Consider the following 27,778-nt stretch of genomic DNA (forward strand, 5'->3'; position numbering starts at 1 on the left):
CTAGAAGTGGCAATGCGAGCTGTCCGAGCAGGAGGGCGTCTTCGAGTCCCTCCAGTTGGACGTCGTGCGGGCCAAAGAGGCGGCATCCTGCCTCGCCGTCCTCCACCCGGACCGCAGCCCCGAGTTGGAGCGCTACCAGGAACGAGCCAGTCAGGCGGCCGAGCGGTGGAGCGGCGTGAAGAAGCAGATCGAAACGCGGTGAGTCATGCGATGCTGTAATAGGGTTACGTTCATTGTGGCCACGCCCACAAGTGAAATTGCCTAACCATAGACATACATAAATAAATAAAGCAGATTTAAAAGTGTCTTTAAAAAATTAAAATTACTGACTGAAAGCAAACGTGTTACAAAATCTCCTGATGTACTCGACATGGCGTGTTATTTTGTCGCGTGGGCGCAGGCGAGCAGAGCTGCAAGGTATCGGTTCGGTTCTGCAACAGTACCGAGAGGGACACTCGGAGCTGATGACGTGGATCCAAGAGACCACGCAGCGGCAGGACAGCACGCCGGCCGGGACCACCGACAGCAAGTTGCTGTCGGAGCAACTGGCACAGCAGACGGTCGGTCCACACGCAATGTCTCCAAATGAATAATCACAAGTGGCTACCATGCGGGACTTTGCGATGCTGATCGGATGTAACAATTATTTTGTCTTTTTAAAATGATTTTAGGCTTTGGTCGCCGAGATTGAAGAGAATCAGACCAAACTAGACGATTGCCAGACTCACTCCAAACATTACTGCACCTCGGTCAAGGTAAGTGATTTTTAGTAATTAGCACCGTGACTGGAGAAGACGAGCAATCAAGTTCTTTATCAAAGATTTTTTTTTTTTAAATAAATAAAATAAATGTCAAAATATTTGTGATGCAAGAAAATTAAAAGCTATGAGGCAGCTCGGATTGTAATTTCCTGATGATGGTAAATTTATCCTTCACCAGTCTTTTTTTTTTTTATTAATGCCTTCTTTGCAGGACTACGAGCTGCAGCTGATGACTTTCAGAGCCTTTGTGGAGTCCACGCACAAGTCGCCGGTGAAGAGGAGGAAGATGCACTCTTCCTCTGACGCCATTACTCAGGAGGTACGTTCATCTGAAATGTGTGTTTGGATCAGAATTCAAATTAAATTATTATTATTTTTTTTTTTGTCCAGTTTATGGACCTGCGCACTCGCTACACGGCCTTGGTCACGTTGACAACGCAACACGTCAAATACATCAGCGACGCCCTCAGGCGACTCGAAGAAGAAGCGGTGAGATGTTAAACAGGAAATGCGGAATAGTTGACAAATTTGAGCGCACATTTATTTATTTATTTTTTAAATCATTATGTATTATTATATTGATTATTAAAGAATAAAGAAATGTTTTCCCCATTTATGAATCTATGCACCTGTGTAATTTTACCTTTGCTGTCGTGCTATTTGGTTGTACATTTAAATAAAAAAAATAAAATGTAATATTTTAAATATTTTAAGAGCAGAATCCTTGTTGGAGGTAATAAGCGTTGTTCCCACGCATGCAGAAAGAGGTGGAGGAAGAGAAGCGGGCCAGGGTGGGTCAGGTGTCAGACCTGCTGGCTTGGATCGGAGGTCTCCAGGAACGTACCGGCGGTCCCAATGCCGAGTCGTCACTCGCTGCGCAACAGGTGAACATTAGTGATTCACTTAGCGGGACAAAACAGATTCGATTATGATCACAATATCAAAGATAGACGGTTAAATGGTACGCTTGATGTTTTATTTCCCACACTTCGTATTAATCAGGCCATCAGCGAGCAACTTGCCTCCAAGAAAGACGACGTGGCCGAAGCCATCAGAAGCACGCAGGTCTTCCTACTTTCCAAACAAGCCGCCACGTAAGTCCCCACTTGCACGCGACGTCCGCTGTCCAACCCTGACGACCCGCACCCGCCCGTCCCTCCGTAGGCTGTCCCCGGACGAGCGCGCCCACGTGGAGGCACAGCTGGAACAACTAACGTCGACTTACCAGAACATGTGCGAGGCCTCCACGCAGCAGATGCAGCAGCTGGAGCAACAACTGGCGAAGGAGGAGGAGAGAAAGGTGTGCAAAAAAGTCATGTTGAGTCCTCACATCACTCGCAAGCCAAGAATATGTGTGTGCATGTGGTGTGTTCGTATTTCACCGAGGTCTGCACTTATGTCGTTAACTTGACCACCGACCTCATTTCATGAATTCATCTCGTCATTTTCACCTCATCCAATCACACGCTGATGTCATTAATAACACCAGGCCTTCATTGGTACCAAAAACATTCAATTTAGCTCTTTATGAGATCTTGCAAGGGGACTTAATAAAGCGCCCTGTGGGTCTACTTTTTTTTTTCTGTACATTGAGTACGCTAATCCAAATCTGATTGTGTTGCTTTGCTGTTGTGTGTGTTTCTGTGCACCAGAGGCCAGCTATGCAAAAAAACAACCAACAAAAAAAAACAACCTCACCATGAGCATGTTGTGTCCAGATCACAAATATTTATGCGTGTGTGTTTGTGCGTCTGACTTTTATTTGTTCTAATGCGATTCTCTAACAGTGTGTCACTCTTCAACCAGCATTTTGCTTGTCAACAACCACTAACCGCAAGCGGCCACAAAGGAGCGATGTGGACTTTACCGTCAGGTTTTCGTTACGGTTCACGGTATCGTTAAAAAAAAAAAAATGGAAATATGGCATGCACAACGCTAACATCAGCTTTTCACGCCGCGCTGTGCCGCATTCTGCCCGTTAAGCGTGTGTCCACCAGCCGGTGAGTACTGCTCGCTTCTTTTTTTATGTTGCCTAAAAATATGCAAAAATAGTTTGATACTTTTTTTTTTCATATGCTTTAATATACAACTGGAGGCTTTAATTCTTGCTTTATATTATTTCATATATATTTTTATATATATACGTACAATAAATCATTTCATATATTTTTTTTATTTTTTTAATTACATTTTTTTAAAGAACAATAAAACAAGATTTTAGGTAAAGCGTTTTCTGTTTTTGTTTCTAGTGGTAATAATTCTTGTGGTAATATTTTTAATATCATTATGACTTTTGTTGTGTTAGTCATAAAAGTGCAATAATGTATTTTTATTATGGTTGTTTGGAGTCGTAGCCGTTGTGTAGCTGTTGTCATTATTATTTTTATTGTTAGTAATTGTAGACTATAAATAAAGATTTATTGTACTCTATCATAAATACATTTGAAAGAGCTGTTTTTTTTCTTCTAAAGTTCTTTTTACGTCAAATGTATTATTTAATATATTATAGAGTAGTAATTTTGCTATAATAGAATCAGTACTATTAGTTCTATGTATTGTATATTATAATATAATATTCTGCTAGGATTCATTAAACCTATTTAACATTCAAGCACAACATAATCTTACATTATATATATATTCGATGAATATCCTGGTACCAAAGCATATTTTACTTCATTTTTTTGGTAGGTGCCATCTTGCATCGCTGGTGTGATCGACCTGGGAAGTGTGGAAACCTTTGCGGTGTTCCAGGCTGCCCAGCGAGGTCTGATTGACCAGGACACAGGTCGTGTTCTCCTGGAGGCCCAGCTGGTCACCACGGGGGGGCTCGTCTCTTCTGACAGCCGCCTCGTCCTCTCAGTGGATGAAAGTCTTACTGCCGGTTTGATTGGTCCTCACGCCAGGCAGTCGCTCTCAGACCTGGAGAGCACGCTGCATTTGGTGGAATCCGCAACCGGTGGCCAAAGACTGAATATGCATGTGTTAGCTTCAGCCGTGGAGTCCGGACTGATTCGAGAGGAGACTGGACTTTGTATTCTCGAAATTCTAACGCGAGAAGACGACTTGGAGCTCCTGTCCTCCAGGATCCTTCGGGCCAAGCTTGAGTCCAGGCTTCAACGCAGAGAGCTGATCGATCCAAGCACAGCTGAGAAAGTAAACCTGAGTGAGCTGCTTCGGCGTTGCGTCCCAGATGACAACTCGGGTCTTCTCCTGCTTCCTGTCAAACAGCAACCCGGAGGAAGTGTCTGCCTCCGCTCCGGTCGAAAAGTTGGCATTTTCCGTGCCATCGAAGAAGGCCTTATAGATCGGCAAGTGGCCAAGCGGCTCCTAGAAGCTCAGCTATTTGCCGGTGGCATCGTAGACCCCCGATCTGGACACCGGCTGACCGTTCACGATGCGATTCGTCATGGACTCATGGACCAGGACTTGGCTTGCTCCCTGTTTGTGCAACAGCTCAAGAGTGGCGGGATTCTCGACCCCATAACTAGAGAACGTTTGGATTTGGAGAATAGCATCGACCGGGACCTTATTTCCGTTCAGATGTCTCTGTTGGTCCTTGAATCCCTCTGGACGTTTATGGGAATGCTGTGGCCCGAATCTGGTGAAGTCCTGTCCATGGCGGAGGCTCTTCAGCAAGGAGTTATCTCAGGGGAGCTGGCACGAAACATCCTCAGGCAGCGTAATGCTGTTGGAGCAATTTACAACTCAGAAACTCTTCAGTTGCTACTCTTTGAGGAAATCCTGGAGCCTAGTGTCGTCCATATTCTCAAAGACATCCATTTGCCAGATGTTCTCCCCAACATGAACCCGTCAGGCACGCCATCTCTGAACCACCTGAGTTGGGGTTCTTCAAGCTCCCCTCATCTTGCATCCTCCCCTGCCAGCCTTGCGTGGGATGCCGAGGCAGCAGACAGGATGGATGCCAACCAGCAAGCGAAACACAAGCTGCTCTTCCACCTCATGACTCACAGCTACGTGGACGCACACTCGGGCAAACGCGTTGTGCTGTTTGACCCCGAGTTGCTGGACTTAATTTACGCTGTTCAGCCAATGGCTGGAGACATTGCTAGCAGAAACAAAGTTGAGACTTTAGTCAATTTGAGCGCACAAATCAAATCAACTCCCAATAGAGTCATACAAAACAAAGACTTGATGCAAAGCAGCAAAAACAGACAGCAAGACAGTGACGTATCTAAACCTGAGACTTCCCCTACTCTTGAGATGAATTTAAACAGATCATCAGAAATTGTGGTAAACAAAATTATAAAAGATGGAGAAACGGGAACATCTAGTCTTGGAAAGGATTCTAAAAAGTACAAAGATGATGAGGTTGCAGTTGAATCCAAACTCTTGGCGACAGCCCTTGAGCCAGAAAGCTTTGAAAACATTTTAAAGGGTTCAGGAAATGAGTGTTCCAATTCAAAGCATTTGAGGAAACCTGACAGATTTGAATCTGAGTTCAAAACATCACAGCCGGGCAAACGTGAATCTGCATCCGGGGAGGTAGATGCTGAACTGTCAAGTTTGGTCTTTGACCTCTCTCAGGGAGGCCTCATGACGGAAGATGGTGAAAAGTTGCTCCCGGATGAAGCGGTTGCTCAGGGCATCCTTTCAGGTCTCACTGCGGTCAAATTAATGGCTCACGTCGGATTGTTTGGCGGCTTCCTCGATGCTAGAAGCGGTGAGGCGCTGAGCATAGATGACGTCATGCAGGAAGGTCTACTGGATGAAGATCTGATGTGGAGTGTCCTAAAGTCGGATAAAGCACTTGCGGGTATCCTGGATGTGGAGAAAAATCAAATATGTGGGGTAAGGGAGGCAGCTCAAGCTGGTTTGATTGATGGCAACACTGCAACTCGACTGCTCGAAGCTCAGGTGGCGTCTGGAGGTATTGTAGACCTCCACAGGGATAAGAAAGTTTCCGTCACCTTAGCGTCAAACCTTGGACTAATAGAGGACGGTCAAGGAGAAGAATTACTAGCACTTGAGAAGGCGTACAAAGGAAAGGTGAGTGGGACTGAAGCAGCCCTCACTAAAGCCAGTTTACAGCTACAGATGGAGGGAGTTATTGACCCAGAGACCGAGTGTCCTGTTCCTCTGGACCAAGCAATTGAGAAGCGCTTAATAAACCCCAAAGATGCATATCAGGTGTTGCTCAAACAGGTGGCCGAGGGCGGGATAATCCATCACGCTTCAGGAATGAGGCTGTCGGTGTCTGATGCTGTAGACCGAGGTCTTATGGATCGATCGCTCGCTCACGGCTTGGAGGAGATTGAGTGGTTTTGTCAAGGTAAAGGAGGCTCCTCAAACATGGCGGCTATGGCTTTACAAGCATCAACTGGAGCTATTTCGGACCCCCAGTCCGGATGTAGAATAACATTAAGCGAGGCTGTTGCTCGGGGTCTTCTGGAAGAGGAAGTTGCAAATGAAGCTATGGCTTCAAGCACAGCAGTTCAGGGGGTGCTTGACCCCCAAAGCGCCCTGATTCTACCTTATTCAGACCTTGTAAGAAAGGGTAAGATCGACATTGAAACAGGCAAGCGATTTTTGGAAGTGAGACCATTCAGCGGGATTGAGAACCAGCAAACAAAATGCCCCATGACAATTCTTGAAGCTGTGTCCGCCAAACAAGTTGACCCAATTCCAGCTCTGAGAGTGCTCCAAAGCCAGGCAGACAGTGGTGGCATAATTGATATCGCCACCGGAGCAAGGCTTCTTCTCCCTGAAGCATCTGAAAATGATTTAGTCTCTGAGGATATGATTTTAGAAATTGCCACTAACCAGATTCTGAAAGGTGGATTAGTTAATCCAGCAAATGGTCAGCAAGTGTTGAATTTTAGTGACGCAGTTGCTCTGCGGCTGATTTCTAGTGACATGGCTCAGAAAATCCAGGACAAATTGACTCTTTTGGAGATAGAAATGGACGATGATAGTTCATCCATCACCTCATCATCAGAAAGTATACAGTGCCCAGTTAGCCCTCAGATTCCGACGTGGGGTAGTGTTGAACCTTTGACCGCTTCAAAGTCCGTTGGCGTTATAACGGAAGTCAACAAGCCACTGGAGCCAGATCGGTCTATTGACCTTTTGAGTCACTTTGCTGCAAATGTTGAGAAGAGAATCCAGCAAGCCATTGAAGAGGCCATACCTCAGATCACTCCAGCAAATATTCTGAAACCAAAGACTGTAGATGAATTCCAGATCAACACAGATGAACAAAAAGGTTGCACACCTGAACGTTTGGTTGCGGAATCGATTCAAGCACATCACGCCGATTTTGACAAAGGCATTAATCCAGAAGACAAAGCAAAGTCAGCAGGGATACCTGAGAATGTGCTGTGTAAATCCAATGATGAGAGAAGTATGTCAGTCCAAGACTTTGATGGTACAACTGACTCCAGAACAGCTGACAAGGAGGAAGAATGCGTAAAACCAAGGGACGAGGAATGCACGATGGGGGGTGTTGTAGAGAAGGATGATGGGGAAAGAGAAAAGATTTTGATCTTCGAAATGGAGCAGCAAAAACTGTTAAAGTCAGATGGAAAACGTGAACGAGTAAAACCAAGTGACGAGGAAACGACGTTGCGGTATGTTGTAGAAGCAAATGATGGTGAAAGAGAGACTATTTGTGTTGAAACCGAGGCTCCTTCTCCCCTGGGGGAGCTAGAAGTACCATTGAAAGTGAAAAAACGACAAATTGTGAGGGCAGAAAGGATTCCTGAACTAGCGTCTCCAGGCGGATCGCATATAAGTCAACAGAACACAGATGGACAAAAAGGTGACATAGCTGAAAGTTTGCTTCCAGAATCAAGTCAAGCGCATGACACGCATGTTGACAAAGATGACACGGATATCGAGAAAGGTGTGAAGGAAAAGGATGAAGAGATGTCAGATAGGAAACCTGGGAAGTTGCTCTCTAGATCCAGTGATGAGAGAAGTTCATCAGTCCGAGTCTTAGATGGGCCACCGATTGATTCCAGAACTGAACACACAGGTGACAAAGAGAGAGAACACGTAAAAACAAGTTATAAGGAAGGTAGGATTGAGGATGTTGTAAAGGAGAACGATGCCGAAAGAGAGAAAACTTTAAGCTTTCAAAAAGAGGCTTCTTCTGCCATGGAGAAGAAAGAACCGCTGTTGGAGGAGTTTTTGGCGAATGAAAGTAAAACCAAGAAAAAGAAGAGGAGTAAAAAGAAGGTAAAAGTCGCAGAGGAAGAACATCAAACCCAGAAACCAGAAATCAAAATTTCATCTGAAACTTATCAGCCAGAGAAAGTGTTGTCTAGTCATGGCAAGACGGTAAAACAACGCCCGCAAAATGATGAAACTGGGCATGTCAAGGATGGAGCAGTGTCTCTTGAGGGCACTGACAAGAGGATACAGCAGAGACTCGAAGCGGAAGACCGTCAGTCTAGCCTGAACCAACTAGAACCACCGGTCAGCAGTCAGGAGGCGATCGGAAAGAGCGAGCAGGAGGAACCTCTAAAGGCGGGTCTGTCGAACGAGCGCGACCTCTTGAAGGTCAGCAAAAAGAAGGCTGCTGAGGAAGTCAAGAAGACCGTGACCACAGACATAGAAGGAACTCTCAAGAGTGACAACATGACCCTAAAGAGTCAGGAGGACAAACTACAGCTGGCAGTTGCCGAAGTAAATGCAGGAGTTTCTGTACAGGAGCGCTGCGGGAAGGAGCAGTTTCCAGCCATCAAGCCTGCAGATAGCAAACCAAGTAAGAAGTCAAAGAGGCTGAAAGTTCAGCCTGCCGATTTACAGACGGATCAGAAAGCCAATTCTCAATCTACAACAGAAACAAGGAAAAACACGGCGGAAATCCTTTCTCATAGATCACCTGAGAGTCCGTCGACCAGTGGCGACACTGAGGTAACCCAGCCCTCAAGACCACCAGAGGAACAGAGTTTTTATCCCAAAGAGCCAAGTTCACACCCAGAGGAACCGAAACAAAGACAAGAAAAGCCTTCAGAGAAGACAAAAGTTGGTTATTCTTGTGAAGAACTTGCAAGACATCCACATGTTCATCCTGAGGCAAAGTCTGAGTCTTCCGCCACAGAACCGGAACAAGGAAAGAAAGAGCACCAACCACCTCAAGCTGCAACTACCAAAGATCTGGAGGTTAAGTCTCCAGAACCTGCAGGCCTCCTCTTGGAAGAGGCTTCTGCTGACTCCGGATCAGCAGAACTTCCTGATTCCGATCCAGCTTTTGCGAGTCAAGGAGCAGGAGGTGACGAAGTAGAAGTGATGTCAAGTGAAGATGAAGTGGAGTCCACTTCTGGCAAGGTATAAAAAAATCAAATGATACCTCTCGTGTATTTTCTAAATGGGTCGCATAGATGTCTTGATTTATTTTTTTTCCTGTTCCCAAAGTCATCACTGTTGCGGCAGAAGTGCTTAGAACACGACCAGAGGATTTTAGCGCTTATCTCCATGGTCAGACACCTGGAAGTCAGGCTCAAGCAGCACCAACAGCAGTCGGTTGGACGCAGCCTCGTTGCCTTGGATGACATCATCAGGCAGACGCAGGTGACGACAACACTGGTGTGAACTCTGCGCCTCGGGCCGCGCTATCGCTAAGATAGTCTGGTTCTGAGAGTGAATCACATCGTTTCGTCTTACTGTCAGGATCTGGACGTGGAGCTGCGAGACCTGCAGCCTGAGGTCACCGCAGAAGTGAAAGCTGCCCGCAACCTCTTGATGAGCCACCACCCCGGAGATGTTCCTCCTCAGCTACTAACTGCTCTGGAGAAGGATCAGCAGAGCTTGACGCGAGCGTACCAGGTGGCCTCGACGCTTTCTGAGGAGATCCTGCAAAACCTGCGAGACCGCAAAGATTCGAACAAGGTTAGGAATTTGTAAATGTTCGATTGAAAAGGTGTGTTGAACCCAAACCGCGAACTAAATGTCGTCTTCATCTGTCAGGAGGCCGTCGAAGCCGAGCTGAATTCACTTGGAGGACGAGTCGAGGTTTTGCTGAGCTGGTTGAGAGAGACGGAGGCACTTGTAAATGATGAAAGTGAAAATACGCACGATGATGGTCAACTTTGGCATCGGTTGCGTCTTTCCGAGGCAAGTTTCAGCATCACGGCATTGTTGTTCCAAAAGATTGTCCTTCGCGCGTAAAACTTGCCTGTGGCATCTCGTCTCCAAGGAGCTTCAGTCCAACTTGACGTCTTGTTCCGGCGACGTCGCCGACGTGGCCTCGGACGTCCAGATTTTTGTTTCGGAGCGGGCGCAGGACTTGGCGCCCCAGCAGAGTAGACGTCTTCTGGGGCAGCTGCAGCAGCTGCAGCGGACCTTCCACAGCGCGGCGGGGCAAGCTCGGGCCCGGGCCGCCACTTGGCGGGAGCGGGAGGCGCAATGGCGGCTCCGGCAGGAAACGGCTGACGTCGAGGAGCGAGAGGTTTGGAAAACCATCAATGAGTCGCTTTGGTTTGTTGGCTTTTTGATTACTAACGACAACTACCGCTTCTAACATTCATTCATTTTCTATCGAGTTGACCAATGGCGATAATTCGTGCTGTTGTCGTTTGTGCCTCTGTGAAAATGTCTGGCTGACCGCGAAGATGGACGATAAAAAAAAAATGGTGCTTCCACATTGGCGGCAATTTTTGTAACGGGAGCCGAGCCATGCTAACCGCTAAGCTAACATAGAAGACGGGTGAATGATTGTCCAAATTTTCTCTCGCTCACCCGCTAACGCCGTGGTCATACTTTCCACTCTCACTGCTTCACTTTCACATCACGAGTGTTCCTCCCCTGGGCATGTTGTGCTACACGCGTGTCGTTAACATGTTTGCCTTGCTCTTGCAGATGCCCACTGACAGGAGCCACTTGCGTTGCCGTGGTAACGGCTTCCTCACACCGTTTTTTTGTACCCACAGACTTTCATGAATAAAGAAAGTTTTTGTGTTTGTGTGATTTTTTTTTATGTGTGGCATTGTGATTGTGTATCTGGACACAATATGCTCGTAACTTAGCACAACCCTGGCGTTAATCTTTATCCCCCCCCCCCCCCCCCCCCCCCCCCAAAAAAAAAAAAAATAAAACTGTGCTCACATGTTGCTGCTGTTTTTGTTTGGTGGTTGTCCATCTCATCAGGTTGTCCAGCAACAGAAAGCGGAATCTTCTCGCAAATTGGAAGGTCTCAATGCCTGGTTGGCAGGAGCCGCCGCCGCTCTGGCCAATCAGAGAGCGGAATCCAAAGCGGCATCCAATGACGTGAGCGCCCTGCAGGACAAGCAAAAAAAGTTAAAGGTGCAAAATCGCGAGTAGAAAAAAAACTTGAATTTTAAGCATATAGCTAAGATTTAAATTTGATTTTTTTTGCGCGTTTTCCAGGAAGTACAGAAAGACCTCCAGACCCGCGCGGATGACGTGGCCCAGGCCATCCGCTCGGTGGAGGAATTGCTCGCCGAGCGAGGGGAAAGCTTGAGCCCGGAGGAGCGAGAGGGCCTGCAGGTGGCGCTAGCGCGGATGAAAGAGCAGTATGCCGTCCTGACGGAGGCAGCAAACGCGTCCGTGACGGAGGTGGACTCGACCATCAACGCCACGTTGCAGCACAACACACAGAGGGTGAGATGATATTTTTAATAAAATTGTGCTGCATGCTTTGAATTAGGAAAAGTAGAATTATTGAAGCATTTAATTGGTTTACGATCGGAAAAATAACACATTTAATGGATTGTCATTTTTAGGCAAAAGCCTTCGAGGAGCTGCAGCAGACCCAAGACCAGATGGACTCGCTGTTGAAAGACTTGAGCGCCGCTCACCAATCGGCCGCTCAAGACGTCACCGACTTGACCTCCTCGCAACCCGACGCTGCCGTCGCTGCCCACACGGGGGCGCTGCAGGTCCAAACATTCTCATCTACTCAGCCCATTATCGCTAACATTTTGCGAGTGCCATTCTCACTCCAGCTTGACTATTACCTTTGCCTTTTCTGCGCCGCAGGCCGAGCTTGAGCGACTGCAGGCACAGCAGGCCCGGCTTCTCCAAATCAGCCAGTCAGCTCGCACGCTGCTGGACCAGCCCGACTCCACGGTTCCTCCTGAGGAGAAACGACGTCTGCGAGCCACGCTGGACCAGCTGCAGGCTGAGCACCAGCAGAAGCTTCACAGCTGCCAGGTCCACTTACAAAACTGTCTTCCTGAAGGAGCCATGATCATTTCTATAAGATCAGAAAATACATCACTCATCCATTTGTTGGTTAACTATTAACGTTTGTCTTGTCGCTTCCAGGAGCGACTGAGGAAGTCTGAGGTGCTGAAGGACGAGCTGGCAAAATTTCTCCAGGAGCACGACCATCTGGGCAGCTGGCTGGATCAGAGCGAGCAGGATCTGAAAAGCTTGGGCGAAGGTGAAACGGATGCTCAAGAACTGAAAAACCGGCTGGAGGAGCACAGAAAGGTAATGTGAACCTTTGTCAGTTTTGTGTTTTGCAATTCACGGGAGTGCTCGGGCCCTCTCGTGGAGGGTTCATCTCATCACAATTTGCACCTTCTTCTACTTGCTTGTAGGTGGTGCTGTTAGCGCAGGAGTGGGAGCCACTACCGATTCTTTTATACTCGCGATAGACCAAAATAAACTTAATAAGCTTTTAATTTATCGGCCTTGAAAGTTAAAAAAAAAAAAAGGCTGATGCCGATTATCGGCAACATGCCAAATATCGGCCCCGATAATCAACCCGGCCGATAATCGGTCTTTCACTGTTTTATACAAATGGTGGATAAATGCGCATGTTTTCATGGTCTGCCACAGCTGGCCGAGGACGTCATCTGCCACAAGGCCGACCTGCGCTTCGTCGCCATCTCGGGTCAGAAGGTTCTGGACTCGTGTCAGGGCGCTCTAGAGCAGAAGGCGGGCGCCGGCGATGCTGCTGCCCTGGAGACCACTCAGCAGCTGGTGACCGACAAGCTGCAAGACGCTAACCACAGATATACCTCACTCCACGCCAAGGTGAACACTTTTGGTTTTTGGTGATTTTGCATTCTATTTATGTGATGGTTTGAAGATTTAGGAAAAAACAATTTGGGATAAAACTTGCGCTTGCGTGCAGTCGTCAGAGTTGGGCGGCCGCCTGTCAGGCCTGCTGGAGCGCTACCAGCAGTATCAGGACGAGGTGGTCTCGCTCCACTCGTGGCTCAGCGCACAGGAGCAGAACCAAAGCATCGCCAAGCCCGGCGGCTACACCGACCCCCGTGACCTGCAGGACACGCTGCGGCAAGTCCAGGTAAAGAGTTCTTGCCGCTTTTTGCCAAACTGGTCTTACCTTATGAGATGATAGAGCATTTTTTTTCCCGTGTGCTGCAGGATGAGCTGGCCGAGCGTTCGGTCCAGTTGGAGAAGGTGAAGCGAACGGGAAGCGTTCTGGTCAGCACGGACGAGTCCCCCTCCCTAAAGGCTGTGGACATCTTGTGTGCCGCAGGTCCGGATTTAAACACGCAATGTTTACATCGCCAACTTCTTCTCCCATTAAATGTCCTCTCATCGTTCTTGTTCAGACGGTTTGGAGAAAAGGTTCTCGTCTCTGTCGGCATCCGTATCGGAGCGGGCCGAGCAGCTCCAGACGGCCGTGGCCCAGTCGGTGAGCGTGCAGGAGGGCTTGAAGGCTCTGTTGGCCTGGCTCGACACGCTGGATCTGGAGCCGGCGCCCGTCAAGCCCACGACGCAGGCGCTTCAGGATGCCCTCACTCAGAATCACGTACGATAATTTTATTTTATTTATTTATTTATTTTTTACGCCAGAGTTGCATTATATCATTTATTTGCCAGGTCCTTTTCAATGTAGCAAACGTTTTACTTTTGTCCATTTCTATTGAGTATTGTCATTTTATTTAGAAGAAATTAAAATGTGTTTATGCCAAATGTAGGTTCATAAACATTTTTTGTATTTTTGCGCTTATGTGACCAATTTTTAAGCAAAGAAAAAAAAAAATCCCTCCCACAGAAACTTCGTCAGGAGCTCATCTCGCGACAAGGCAGCGTGGAGGCCACACGGGATTCCGTCTCCAAGCTGCTCCAGAGCCCCGACGCCTCCACGGCATCGGGCCTGCAGGGGGCGCTGGACGAGCTGACGCGAAGGTTCGCCGGCGCCCAGGTCAGCCAAGCCGAGCGGGAGGCGGAGCTTAAAACCTTGCTGCCCCGGCTGGAGAGCTACGAGCGACTGGCGGCCGACCTGCGGGTCTTCATCCACAGTCGCGGCAAGGCTCTGAGCCCGGCGGGGCAGCCTGATCGCAGCGTGGATGACTACAGGCAGACTGTGGAGGTCAGCATTCATGAAAAGTGAAACCTCATCACACGGGAAACATCGACGTCGAAATCATCCTGAAAATCAATTTGAAATAATGGAAAGGCTCGATCGATCACCCAGCTCCAATTTCGACTTGCTTTTTGACAGGAAGTGAAGTCGGAGCTGGAACAGGAAGCTCCTCAGCTGATGTCGTTCTGCGGCCTGGCGGAAGACGTCAGCACGTCAAAAGTTTTGGGTCATACACAAAGCCTCCTGGAACACGTCAAAGGCGTATCGGACGACTTCAAGCAACTGGAGGATGACGTCAACCAAAGGTTTTTGTTTTTCACTCACTGTATTCTGACTGTGGCTTGAAAGTGTCCGTGGATCTTCAGCCAGCCTAGCTGAGAAACGTAGCGCACTAACAAACAACAAAAGTCTGCTTTAAAAATGACGCTTAAAAATTCTTCCCCCTGCCTGGCGCAGACTGGCGTCCATTTTGGCGTGCGAGCAGCAGCTGCTCCACTTCCGCGGGCTCTCCGGCTCCCTCCTCAGGTGGCTGCAGGCGGCGCAGGAGCAGCTCCCCGCCAAGGAGGTCACCCAGGACACGGAGGCGCTGCAGAGGCGAGTGCAGCAGCTACAGGTGGGGGTTCCGCCGACATGCCGCGTGCTGCCTTCAGGGACTCTTCCTTAAATCAATGATCATGATGCCTTCAGGAGCTGTTTAAGGAATGGGAATCGCAGGCGTCCAGAGTGCAGGAGTTGAACAAAAGCGGGTCCGAACTGGAGGCGCAAGTCATCGATATCACGGCCCCGCAGAGCAAATCTGGTAAAAGTGGCTCCTTGAATTATAATGAATTTGGTTGCTCTCTTATTTTATTTTATTTTTTATTTTTTTTAATTGTGTGTTTCACAGGTGCTCCCCAAATCAACGGCTCTGCCCCCGGGAGCGTCAACGGCATTCATACTTGTAAAGGTTCGACTGGCCCAAATGCGTCAATTGCATCCTCGTCATCCTCACCACAAAGCACAATTCTTCACGTCTGTGTCCCGTCAGACCTAACGGAGATCCAAGTGGCTGTGTCTGACGTCAACACCCGACACAAGGCCCTCGGCGCCGACCTGACGGAGCGTCTGGGCCGCCAGCAGGCCTCGTTGGCGCAGAGGCAGCAGGCCAGGCGTGGCGCCGAGGAGCTGCAGAACTGGCTGACGGACAAAGAAAAGAACCTGGCGCAGGGACACGCCGCCTCGCCGTCAAAGCCGGAAGTGGTGCGCGCCCAGGCTCAGGAGAACAAGGTCATTAAAGATTGTCTTGCACGCCCTACATAAGCTAAACCTAAAACTAAATCCAGTACGAATAATGAGATCAAATCTAATGGTGGCCAGGCACTGATGTCCGAGTTGGCCGAGCACTCCGCCAGGGTAGAGGAGCTGAAGGGAACCTTAAGGAAGCTCATCGCCGACAACCCCGACTCCCCCGAGGCCGACACATGGAGGCAACAGCTGCAGGAGATCGGTATGTGCTACCAAATAATATTCGAAAGTTGTCATCGTTATTTTGAAGAAGCGCAAGAAACTCTTCTCTTCACCCCCCCGTCAGACTCTCGTTGGCTCTCGGTCAATCAGACGGCATCGCGGCGTCAGGCGGAACTGGAGGCGTGCGCCCGCCGGCTGGGCAGCTTCGCCTCGGCGGCGTCTCAGCTCGGCCCGTGGCTGCACGAGAAGGAGCTGATGATGAGCGTGCTCGGTCCGCTCAGCATCGACCCCAACATGCTCAACACGCAGAAACAACAAGTGCAGGTTTGTGTTCACACTCGCACGCAGCTCAACAATCCAAAAATATTCCAAGGCTCAATTCCTCAGTTGGTCAAAATATTAGGGACAGTGTGATGTAACCGAACGAAGTGTCCAATCCGTCAAGTCTTAAATTAGATACCACAAACTGTTGGTGCCCGCCATTCTAAATAGAAAAACTGTAACAATTCCTTCATACATCACTAGAGGGCGCCCCACACTTTTAACTTGTTCTAGTTCATGCTGCGGGAGTTTGAGACTCGTCGGCCGCAGTTCGACCAGCTCACCCAGGCGGCCGAGGGCATCCTCTCGCAGACCCAGGACCCCAAGGAGCTGGAGGAGGTCCGGTCCGAGCTGGACTCAGTCTCCCGGCAGTGGCGCGATCTGACAGGCAAGCTGGACCAGCGCTCGGAGCACATCGAGCGGGCGCATGGCACCAGCGAGCGCTACCAGGCGCTCTTGCGCGAGCTCTCGGCCAGTGCGGCGGCACTCGGCGAGCGTCTGGACAGTCAGGCGGAGCTGAGCGCCCGACCCGAGGCGCTCAGGCAGCGCCTGCAGGAGACGGGCGAGATCCGCTCGGAGCTGGAGAGGCGCCGAGGCGAACTGGCCGAGGCGAAGCGGCTGTGCCAGGAGCTGAGCGCTATCGTGGCCGAGCCGTACCTGAAGGACGAGCTGAAGAAGAGGTTGGAAAGTGTCAGCGCGCCGCTCAAGAGCTTAGAGGACCGCGCAGGTGCCTTTTCTTATATTCGATTGCTGTCGCCCAATTTTGCTTTCTGGTTGGCTAACAAAAGCACATAAAAATGTTTTTTTTTTTTAAATATTCCACTTTTTGTCTTGTCCCCAGCGGACGGCCTGTCTCAGCTGCAGGCCGCGTTGTCCTCCACACAGCAGTTCCAGCAGATGTTCGAGGACGTGCGCTCGTGGCTCGACGAGCAGGCGGCGCTGCGGGACTCGTCGCTGGACGCGCTGCCCTGCCGTCCCGAGGCGATCCGCTCGCTGCTGTCCGCCGCTGCCGACCTCCAACGCTCCGTCGCCGCCCAACGCGGTTCCTACGAGCTGATCCAGGCCGAGGGCGCGTCCCTGCTGGCCGCCCTATCCGCCGGCGGGGACGAGCGCGCCGCCCTGCAGTCCCGCCTGACCCGCTTGCGGCAGGACTGGGAGGACGTCAACGGTAGGCTCTCGGAGCGGGAAAACCGACTGAAAAGCACTCTGAGCAAGGCGGAAAGTTATCAGCGGCACAAGGCCGACTTTGCGCCCTGGCTGGACGGATGTGAGGAGAAAGACGCGGAGATCGAGCCGTCGCTCGACTCGGTGGGTCTGGATGAGGCCCTGCAGAAAGCCCGGGGGCTCGCTCTGGACCTGGAGAGACGACAACCTTTGCTGGAGGCCTTCAACACCGCCGCCGATCAGCTGCTGGAGCAGTGCTGCGTTGGAGAGGACGAGGTATTGGCAATTGGCACACTGATGATACCTAAAATTTAAAAATGCCGAATAAACCCAATTCAGCATGCTGTACGTTAACATACAAACGGTTTTGTTTGGTTTTTTTGTCTTTTTTTTTTTAGGTTCGAGATGAGAAGGCGCAACTGAACCGGCGCCTGGACGCCCTGAGCGAGCGCCTCCTCTGTCGCACGTCACAGCTGGAGGAGCTATCGGGCCGCCTCAAGGAGTTCGAGGAAGGTCGGCAAGCGGTGGAGAGACGCCTGGAGGCCGCCAAGCACCAAATCGAAGTCCAGGAGGCACTCGGACCTCAGGTACTTGAAGATATCCATTCGTAACCACTTTTTTAATCTATATATTATAAACCTCCCGCTGTCTTCATTTCAGGCGTGTAGCGCCAAGAGCTTGGACAGACTGAGGAGCCAACAGGAGAACTTAGCATGCCTGCAGCCTCAGGTGGTCTACCTGCGCGACCTGGCTCAAGGGCTGGTGCAGGACGCCCCCCAAAGTCCGGAGGGCAGCGCTGAGGGTGCGCAGAGGCTGCAGGAGCAAGCCAAACACACTCAGAGCGAGTTTGACGACGTCAGCAGCAAGGTGACGAGAAATGTTTCAGTGCAATCTCGTTTTTCGTGGGGAATAAAATATACAGTAGCGTGAGTTCAATTTTTCATGGTTCTCCAAGAGGCCCAGAGTCCTTGCGTCAAGCTGTTTGTCACTCTCAGCTGAAGTTGAAATGTATTTAAAAAACAAAATGTTCAAACTATTTCATTTCATCTACACAGTGTTAGCTTGATGCTAACACTCAATGCAAAACACCATAGACGGGCTCATAAAAGTAGCATCGATGTTTTAAGTAACGACGACGTAAATACACACGGAGGCACGCATGCAAACAGGAAATGCTAAAAATGCTAATGCTAATAATATTTGCATGTATTCTTGCAGTGTGTGTGAGCAACAAATATTAAAACCACAAAATGTGCTGATGGCGCGCGACTCTAAATTTAAACGACACAATCGGCGGGGTGTAAATGATCAAATGGGATTTTTTTTTTTTTAAGGTTACAGTCGTGTAAATATTAGCATAGCATTTGAATGATTGATGCTGCGCAGCTGAGCTAAACAATTTACAGCATTTGTGCGTGTGCGCGTTAATCGTTGTGAAAGAAAACAGAGCTACCGAAGCAGTTTGGCTTTTTGACTTCCCCGCGTCTAAATATGGTCAAAGTGGACTTTGGCGCGCGTGAAATGTAAACCGGCGTTTGGCAGCGGCCGCCCAGCTGTATTTACATCCCAACGGCCGCTTCGTTCGACACACCTGCACACGCTCAGTTTTGATGCAAATACAGTTTGGAGTGTTCCTAATAATTTGACCAGTATGTTCAACACGCGTGTATTGTTGCCATTGACTTTACGCTGTGTTTCATCTGAGCTAAAAAAAAGTTTCGCGTTGGTTTTTATCAAACGTCACGATCACAGAAAGGACTCACGGACATGGCAAATTATTTTTAGCTCAAAATGTCTACATCCAAATGGATCCATAAATCCCGAAAATTGTCCAAAGTGATTCTCTCGTCTTCCTCCAACAGTTGGAGCAGTGTTGCTCCACGTTGGAGTCGCGTCTGCACGGCGTCGGCGAGGTCCAGTCGCACGTGCGCGACGTCTTCTCGCGCCTGGCCGACCTGGACGACGAGCTGGACTCGCTGGGCCCCGTCGGACGCGACGCCGACTCGCTGGCCTCGCAGGCGGACACCTTGGGGGGCTTCCTATCCCGCCTGGCCGCCCTGCGCACGGAGCTGGAGACGCACGCCGCCGAGTGCACGGCCATGCTGCGCCGCGAGGGCTCCTCGCCCGACCTGCTGGCGCTCAGGCGTGAGACGGAGGCGCTCGGTCGGCAGGCGGGAAAGGTGAGAGGAAGTTTGATGGTGGGATTTTGCACGAGATGAGAGAAGTGATGGGGAAACTACAACACTCTTACAGTCACATATTGAAATTCAAAGAAGAAAAATAAATATATTGATAAAAATAGGACACAAAAAAATGTGAAAAAGTACCTTTGAAAACAATTTTTCAAAATATTTTTTTTTAAAGTTGACAAAATAAATTAAAAAAAATGTTTTCTGACAAAATTTGAAGCAAAATTACAAAATATCTATTGTAATATATAATATACACCAAAAAAATAAACATAATGAAAACAACACTGTAAAAAATGTTTTTAATTGAAAATTAAAAATATATTTATAAAATGTATAATATAATAATATATAAAATGTGAATGAAAACGGACAATGAAACTACAGATATACAAAATTGAAATACTTGAAAAATGACATTGAAAAACACTTCTTTGATTTAAAATATTAATAAATTTACAAATGATCAACAAATAAGAAAATGTGAAAGAAAAAAGTTGGAAAATACTTATTTAATTGTCAGGAATTTATGGGGATAAATTACACAAATGTACGTTATAAATGACAAAATAGTAAAAAAAAAGAAGTCATTAAAATTAAAAACATACAAAACAATATTACCAAATGTGAAATAAATGTACATTGTTAAATTAAAAATTAACAAAATGGGGAAAAAAAAAAAGAAAAACACCAAATCTACACAACACAAATTTCTAAATTGAAAACAAAAAAAAAAATGTAAACTAAATGTAGAAAATGTGAGACAAATTTATGTTGTCAAACGCTGATTTCCAAAAAGTCAAAAGTACAAAACTGAAGCGCTGGACAAAACGAGAATACCATTGTTCAACACACACGGCCAAACGACAGGCGTCTTTTGTGGTTTGCAGCTGAGCGAGCGCGGCCAAGCGCGTCTGGTGCAGATCCAGGACGCCTCCGAGCGGGTGGGCGACTTCTACCGGCTGGTGGGCGAGCTGCAAGGCCTGCTGGGAGCCGCCGAGGACGGTCTGAACGCGCAGGCCGCGGTGGGCTCTGAGGTGGACGTCATCAAGCAGCAGCTCGAGGACTTCAAGGTCGGACCCGCTTCCCTTTTCTCGCTTTCCTCTTGCCGTTGTGACTTTCCCACACATGACAAACCCCGCCCCCTCCCACCCGGCTAAAAATACCAGCGCCTTTAGAAAAATGCCACTTGCGCTCATGAATCCGCCTTCTAACATTTTGAACTCTTCGCCTTGTCAACTTTTTTTGCACAAGGCGGAGCCTGCAACAACTTGCAAACTTATTTATATCGGTTGTGCCCGACACAAGCTGGCTCGCATTTTATGGCTGTGATGTCACTTCCTGTGTGTGCGCGTGAGGGCCCAGGAGACATGATGACTGTGTCGTTTTCCAAAGTGATGGACGGCGCACGTGACGCGGCATTTGAAATATTTCGCCGTGCTTTTCTTTCTCCCGTCCAGTGAAGAAAAAAGTAAGCAAGCCGCCTCCGCTGCTGCGAGCACGCGGGGGAGGACGGAATTGGCCAATGGTGTCTTTTCTCCTCGTTCTGCAGCTTTGTCACACAGTGTACTTTTTTAATTATTTATTTTTTTTTTTTTTATGTGCAAGTCAATCATTATCGGATTAACTTTGGAGGTTTAACATGGACAGGATGTGTCTCGAGGGGGGGGGGGGTGATTTTATAGTACGAGTTTATTTGGGAATGTAGTTAAGAATAGCAACCGAGAGATGTCATTATCCTCGTTATGTGGGGCAAAGTGTGCTCAAACTTTTAAAAGTGCTCTTAAAACTTGGCGGTGGGAAGAAGTGACAATTTACCCCCACCCCTCCACCCATGTGCATGTAAGCGATCCCCTCCATTCCAAAAGCCGTCCGGCCTCCCCCTCCCCCAATGGACCATTTCCCAATCCACAGCCATGATGTCATCCTGCCTCAAAGAATGGGTGGGGTGCAAAAAAAAAGGGGGGGGGGGAGGGGCCATTAAGGGGGGGGGTCATGGTGGGAGTGAGGTGCGCCTGTTTCCCACCAGACTTTCATTTAAACATGGCCGCCAGATGCTTCTGATTCCTTACTGTCTTTTTCCGGACGGCGCAGGAATCTCAGCTGTCTACAGACACACACACACACACACACACACACACATGTACACCCCTACACATCTCAGGGTGCGGCATCAACCCACTCCCCAACTTGTGTGCAGCTGACAGCCTGACACAGTTACACACGCAAACTCATGCGGTGCGTGTGTGTGTGGGGGTGTGCGTGCGTGTGCAACTCTTAACCCCCCCCTCCCGCTCGCTTTGCACATTGTTCACCTCCCCGGCTAACATGACTTCATCAATTCATCCTCCACCTCGTCGGGGTCTCCACGGAGCACCTTTTAGCGGATGACTCATTGCGACACACACACACAGACACACACACGGTGTCTTATTAGATAATGGGTGTAAACGCTGAAGTAAAATGGGTCAGATGAGTTTTCCTGTCGAAATGGAAAGAAAAAGATAATTAGGCGACAGTTCCGATTTTTAATTGATTTTTTATCAGGATAAGATATTTTCATTTTAAGACACATTTTATTTTTAAGTGTGGTTCTTAAGAACCTGAGCGCTGACGCTAATCCGGCGAGCCGAGTTGACGATCGGCATGTCCGCTTTGATGACTTGCGGAGAAGATCGCTGTGTCCCACCATCACGTGTGTGTGTGTTTAAGGGGGGCTCACGTCACGTGACTAGCATCATTTCTGTAAAACTTGATTTGCCTGACTGAACTTTTCCTGCAACCTCGTGACTCACTCACGTGTGACAAATGAAGAAAAATTTTAGCTTCAAACAAAATATTTCAGAAATAGCGTTTTTTTTTCTTCTGTGTGTGCGTGTGTTGGTGTGTGTGTGATGGGTTGTGTGTGTAGGTGTGTGTGCGCGCTCCACCTCCAGGTTGTGTGTTGCCTCAGCTGTTGTGAATTAGCTTAGTATGCCAAAGCTTGGGCCCGCCGACTCACTTATTTTATTATTTTTTTTTCATTCGTGATGAAATTTAATATCTTCTTTTGTCTCGGAAGAAGGTCAACTGTTAGGAAGTTCTGCGTAGTGTCTCTTTAATTACAAACACGCATACCATTCTTTCATTTTGTGTGTGTGTGTGTGTGTGTGTGTGTGTTTAAAGTGTGTGTGCTTTTACCCCCAAAGCGCAAGTGAACTCTTAAGTGTTTACAACGTGGAAAGTCCTTGCCGCATTATTCGCATGTGCGAATGAAACTTGCTGTGTGTTACGTCTGCACGTGGGTGTGTGTGTGTGTGTGTGTAGGCACATACTTTCCGTCAAGTTGTGTGTCGAGCAGTTGAGTTAATGTTCAACTTAAAGCAAAGAAAAATTGGGCGACTCAGGAGGAAGGTGATGGGCGTCAAAAATGAGCAGCCTGCCACTTAAAAGCAAGTCCCAGATAAACGTAACAAACGTAAAAATAAAAAAAAAAGTACTGTATTAATTTGTGTTAATTATGTAACATTTTTTAAATTGTTTTTTAATTGTTTATTAATTATGTAACATTTCTTTTTTGTTTCACTAATTAGCATTAAGCTAATTCTACTCATTCATTAGCCAAAAAATTATTTGAACGTTTTGATAAAAAATGTGTGGTGCTTTGTTGATTTATGTGTCAGTTTTACAATTAACTTCAACCGGGATGAAAAAGGAAGTCAACTTCCTGTCAGATGGCGATAACGCGCGGTTGTTGAAGTGGAGCAGTCGAGGCTTGCGTGGCCTTCTTTGTGTGCCGTTACCTCCCTCGGGGACTCGGAGCTGTCCTGATGATGATGATTGAGGAATGGAGATAATTAAAGGGGGGGGCCGTTGCCAAATCAAATTTAAGCTTGAGCACATCAGCGAGGGTCAGACGGTCACACTTGTCAATAACGGCGTTAAGGGCGGACCTGGGACGATGTGTTATTTAAATGAGTTTAATCCTTTTATCGCCTCTTTTGTCCTTCTTAGCACCTCTGCTAATGTGAGTAGCAGGCGGGGCGAAGGCTTTTTGGGATGGCTTTGTTCCTTAGTAAACCATTTTGGTTTTATATATATTTTGATATTATAATTTATAATTTTTTTAAATTTATATATGACTAATTTAATTTATTTGTATTTTATTTATTTTAATTCTACTTATTTTTATTTTATTTATATATATTTTTTTATTTTATAAATTTGTTTTATTTGATTTTATTTATTTTAATTTTATTTATATGTATGTATTTTTTTTATTTATTTGTTTTATATGATTTTATTTGTTTATTTAAATTTTATTTATTTATTTGATTTTATTTATTTGTTTATTTTATTTATTTATTTGCTTTTATTATTTTTAAATTTTATTTATTTAATTTTAATTTTATTTATGATTTATTTATTTTTTAAATTGTATTTTCATTATTTTTTTCCTTCTGTGCTTTTGGAGCCCAGGCAGCAAAGTTAAATGACTCACCATAAATCGGGAAATTCTAATAAGACAGCCGCATAAGGTCAGCGCTTGAGCAAATGTCTTGTGAAGGTGATCGTGGCACCTTTGAGATTTATTGGTGCCTCCTTACACTAATAACGTGCCTTCATAGTCTATATTGGACTGTCTTGACTTCTCTTATTTTTCACCTCCATGCAACCAAGACTTCTTTTGTTTTGAAGGAAACGTTGTCGGTCCGCAGCTCATCACGCGAGTTGTTGTGCATGTGTGCGTTTGTACGTGGGTGTGTGCAACAAAGCGGCGACAAACCTCTTTTGTTTCCACCAAGATGTTTGCCTGAGACACAGCAGTGACAGCTGCGGTGCAAATGACTGCGTGTGCGTGTGTGCGTGCGCGCGCGTGTGTTGGCAGTTGCAAATAAAGACGGGAGTATTTAGCACATTTGACATGCAGGCCACGGGTGCGACCGCCGAGTGAGGCTTCTATACTGATGTGCGTTGTTGATGATGGCGGTGAGGGTCCGAGGAGGAGCAGCACCCGTGCTGCGATTGCTTGCGTGCAAAGTCGAGGCTGACGGGTTTTTTTTTGTTAGTTTTTTCTCGGGTATCCCAATGGGAGTGAAATTACTTTTACTCACGGGATTGGAATGGTACAAGAAACTCATTTAAAAAAATGGCAATACAAATATGATGACAAAAAGTAATTCCTTTTATTTATTTTTTTAGTTTTGCATCGCTTTCCTGAGAAGTTGTTGCTTCCAACTTGTTAAAGTGTGTCTTGAGTCACAAGTTTGTCAACACTTTTATAGAAAATCACACATAGGTGTGCCCCAGTTTTTGGAGCTCATGATGCTAACAACTAACAGAACTTCTACTTCTCGTCGCAGCGAGGCGGCGGAAGCCCACGCGTGTCCCTGGGAAGCCTGAAACTTTCGATAACATGGCGAGAACAATGCGGCGGCACTTTTAAGGAGGTCGCGGCTTACCGTGTCGCCACTCGCTCGTGTTTTGTGTGGAATTCTGAAGAGTCAGACCACACGACCCAAACCCCACCACCCCCGCAGACGCCCTGCCCGGCCGGTCTCCTCCAGCCGGGATTGAGTTTCATACGGGAATGCGCAAGTGGAGCCAGTGTGGGAATCTCCCACCACTTTTTTTTTTTTTTTGCATGTCTTGAGTATTTGCTGCACTTAATTGGAGCTGAGGAGCCGCTCAACAAAGCCCGGACTGTTGCTTTGCCGCTGGAAAACGCACTCATCCTATCACGTGTCAATTCTTCCTCACTCTCGGTGGAGCTTCGAGAAGAGCGAAAGTAGCGTTTTTACGATACCGGCTTGACTTATTTAGTCCTCCTTCTCATTGTTTGTCGCGTCTTTCGCCGAATTTCCGACACATAACTTTCTCTCCCCTGCTCCGATATGTTGTTCCCCTTTTTTTCCTTTTTGCGAGACAGGAAACCAGCATGATTGGAGCACTTCCTGTGTTTTAATACCCGTGCAGGAAACAGAAGAAACGGAGCTGAATTCAAATACAAACAGCGAGCGAGGGCAAGCGAGAGGGGGTGGGAGTTAGTCCGAGCGAGCGAGCGCGAGAGAGAGAGAGAGAGCGAGAGAGATTTTTTTAGCAGCTGCAAACCATTTGAGTAGCTGTGCAGCGGCCTGCGAAGAGGCAGCGAGCACAGCTTGGCAGCACACAGAAAGAAGAAAAGGGGAAGTGCGTGGCACTTTGTTTCCCGAAGAAACGGAGAGAGAAAGAAAGAATCAAGCCGACTAGAGGAGCGTCCCGGGATTTTGTTGCGCTGACGAGTGGGGGGAGGACATCGCTTGCAACCCCAAAAGCTGGCGGCGGGGCTGCGAGGGCTGTCTGGCTCTGTGCCTCCCTGGATACCATCTCAACACTCGCTGCCTGGATTGGGATTCCACATAGCCCCCCCCCAAAAAAAAAGAAAACCTGCCTGCTTTGGAGTTGCCGGACCACCTCTCCCCCCAGGAGCTGTGGATAAACCTGATATGAGAAGGAAAGGAAGCTGCTTTGAAACTGGGATTTACCTCCACGGGGACGTCACTTTTTTTCATTTTGAATCTTTTTTTTTTTTTTACTGTGGTGCTGAGACGTCTTGGTATCCTGAGACCAATTCCAGATTCTTTGTGACGGGAGGAAGGACCGTCGGCAATCTCCTTTTGCACTTTCCACGAGCTCATTCTTTGCAGATAAGCATGTGGCTTTTGTCACCTTAAAAGGAAACTTTTACCCGTCCCGAGCAAGCTTGAGCTCGGGAAAAGCCGCACATCAGTCCCAGAATGACTTTTTGTTTCTAACTATGGATGAGGACTCCGCCGCCGCGCTCCTCGTTCGTCAAGACGACACAAAGAGATGTTATCGCTTCCCGTTGGACTTTGTACCGCTGAGAGGCGGAGGAGATGACGACTCGTTCTCCCCAGCTCCGCGCCGGCCGCCGTCTCTCCTCTTGTGTAAACACGACTTGTGATTAATATGGTGCCGAGAGGGAGGGCCGCCTGTGTCGCTCCCTCGCCGGTGCCACGCAGCATCACACAAAGACCTCGCGATTGCGCAGCTGTCGAGGTGACATAGTGGATGAGACCTTTTCCGGGACTTGGCCAACTCCGAATGTACTCTTTGGTTTTGTGGATTTCTTCTTTTGGTGTGTCGTTTTTTTGATTTGCCATCTGCTGCACTTGAAACGTACTAGCGCGTTGCTTTTTGTGGCACGCCAAAGCCAGTGAGGACAAGATGGGGAAGCCCCTGAGTCGCCCAGACTGTCTCCAGCAGAGCCCCCGCTGCCTGGGCAAAGGCGATGAGGATGAGGCCTACATTGAGGATTGCTACGTCCCGCAGAGGTCCATTTATGACACCATGCGCATCAATGAGCAGATCGATCAAGGGTCCAAACTGTGCCAACCCTCGCGGAGCACTTTGGGCTCGGGCGGGGAGATACGAGGCGAAGGAAGTACTCTGTCCAGCAACGGAACTATTGGAGCTGACCTCGGAGGCGTTTTTGTCTCTCGGGCTGTGGAAAACCCCGGAGGAGTCCGGAAACTGGACGAGAGGGTGATCTTTGATGCCCTAAAACTGACGGGCGATGCTCGGATTATTTCACCGCCTGTGGGCATTGTGAGTTCAGGTCTTACTAACCCGCCTTCAGTGTCTGCTTCTGGAGTGTCTTTGGTGGCCAAGAGGCGGTATCAGGCTGGAGAGAAGCGGGACAACCCAAACCGTCGCTCTTGGAAAACTTTTATGCCACCAACGTTTCCAGAGTTTGCCGAGAGAATTGAGTTTGCGTCTCTCGAATGTTCAGAAAAGCGTTCGGCGGCAGCAGCACTGCCTCAGTCTCCTCTTTCACCTGTTCAGTTGGCTCACGCATCCACGCCGTCCTCTTCCACACCTTCCTTACCGCCTTACACGCCCTCGCCATCATCGTCTGCCCCTCACACACCTCCCGTCTCTTCGTCCCCCAGCGTTTTCCCCGTGCCGCCGCTCCTTCAGCATCCCGGCAAACCAAAACAAATTCACCTTTTACTGCACAACCAAGCTAAGCAATGTGACCCATTCCTCACCTTTAGCCAAACCCACAGGACTTGTGAGCAGTCCTCTCAGCAGAGCCCCAGAAAAAATCCAGGGCACAAACGAACTACAGGCTCTTGTAAGGGCGGAATTAAGCAAATTGCAGAGGAAACGGTTGAATCAGTTAAAACCTCGGATTCCGAGAGGGATTCCCCACTTTTAGAGCAGGACCAGGGTGATGATATGCCTCTCCTTCCACCAAAACCAGTATTCTGCCCCCCCACCAAGGCCCGCACGTGGCCCCGTGGGATGACACCCGGAAAAAAGACCCCGGTGGGCTTAAGGCACAACTTCCCCATTCTCCCACCTTTGCCTCCCCTTTTAGGTGAGGAGAGCAGTCAGGATGAAGAGTCACTTTATTTGCTGGATCCTCCTTCGCCTTTCTTGAAGGAAGACAAAGGGCTGACATATCGAGGTTTGCCTCTGTCCCCTTCTATCAGCCAGCTGGGTTGTGATGAGGGTCTGCTCGGGTGGGTAGGCAATCTCAGAGAACGCACAGCTTCTGAGCTCAAGTTTGAGGAGGACGAGCGTAGAATTCTGGGGGAGCTCGAGGAGGAAGAAGAGCAGGAGGATGTGGAGATGCTCGA

The 27,778-nt window shown here is 48.2% G+C and overlaps 1 protein-coding gene across 1 annotated transcript in view; it reads left to right on the forward strand.

The window, feature by feature from the left end:
* macf1a (microtubule actin crosslinking factor 1a) overlaps window positions 1–27,778 on the forward strand; it is a 98,739-nt gene that overhangs the window by 45,965 nt on the left and 24,996 nt on the right. The window contains 36 exon segments of the mRNA XM_088318247.1: window positions 5–198; window positions 401–560; window positions 672–755; window positions 973–1,080; window positions 1,152–1,250; window positions 1,523–1,645; window positions 1,764–1,855; window positions 1,926–2,061; window positions 3,453–9,056; window positions 9,144–9,299; window positions 9,399–9,617; window positions 9,696–9,848; window positions 9,850–10,176; window positions 10,875–11,030; window positions 11,115–11,348; window positions 11,471–11,626; window positions 11,727–11,900; window positions 12,015–12,182; window positions 12,534–12,731; window positions 12,832–13,005; window positions 13,086–13,200; window positions 13,277–13,476; window positions 13,723–14,040; window positions 14,173–14,339; window positions 14,491–14,647; window positions 14,722–14,833; window positions 14,921–14,980; window positions 15,062–15,300; window positions 15,391–15,520; window positions 15,605–15,804; window positions 16,036–16,528; window positions 16,643–17,241; window positions 17,364–17,552; window positions 17,626–17,832; window positions 18,828–19,145; window positions 20,045–20,227. Of these exon segments, the coding sequence (XP_088174373.1) occupies window positions 5–198; window positions 401–560; window positions 672–755; window positions 973–1,080; window positions 1,152–1,250; window positions 1,523–1,645; window positions 1,764–1,855; window positions 1,926–2,061; window positions 3,453–9,056; window positions 9,144–9,299; window positions 9,399–9,617; window positions 9,696–9,848; window positions 9,850–10,176; window positions 10,875–11,030; window positions 11,115–11,348; window positions 11,471–11,626; window positions 11,727–11,900; window positions 12,015–12,182; window positions 12,534–12,731; window positions 12,832–13,005; window positions 13,086–13,200; window positions 13,277–13,476; window positions 13,723–14,040; window positions 14,173–14,339; window positions 14,491–14,647; window positions 14,722–14,833; window positions 14,921–14,980; window positions 15,062–15,300; window positions 15,391–15,520; window positions 15,605–15,804; window positions 16,036–16,528; window positions 16,643–17,241; window positions 17,364–17,552; window positions 17,626–17,832; window positions 18,828–19,145; window positions 20,045–20,227 (12,402 nt within the window).

The sequence above is a fragment of the Idiotropiscis lumnitzeri genome, chromosome 16, assembly GCF_059441095.1.
Source record: "Idiotropiscis lumnitzeri isolate Australia: NSW breed Sydney's pygmy pipehorse chromosome 16, RoL_Ilum_1.0, whole genome shotgun sequence".
NCBI classification, from domain to species: domain Eukaryota; kingdom Metazoa; phylum Chordata; class Actinopteri; order Syngnathiformes; family Syngnathidae; genus Idiotropiscis; species Idiotropiscis lumnitzeri.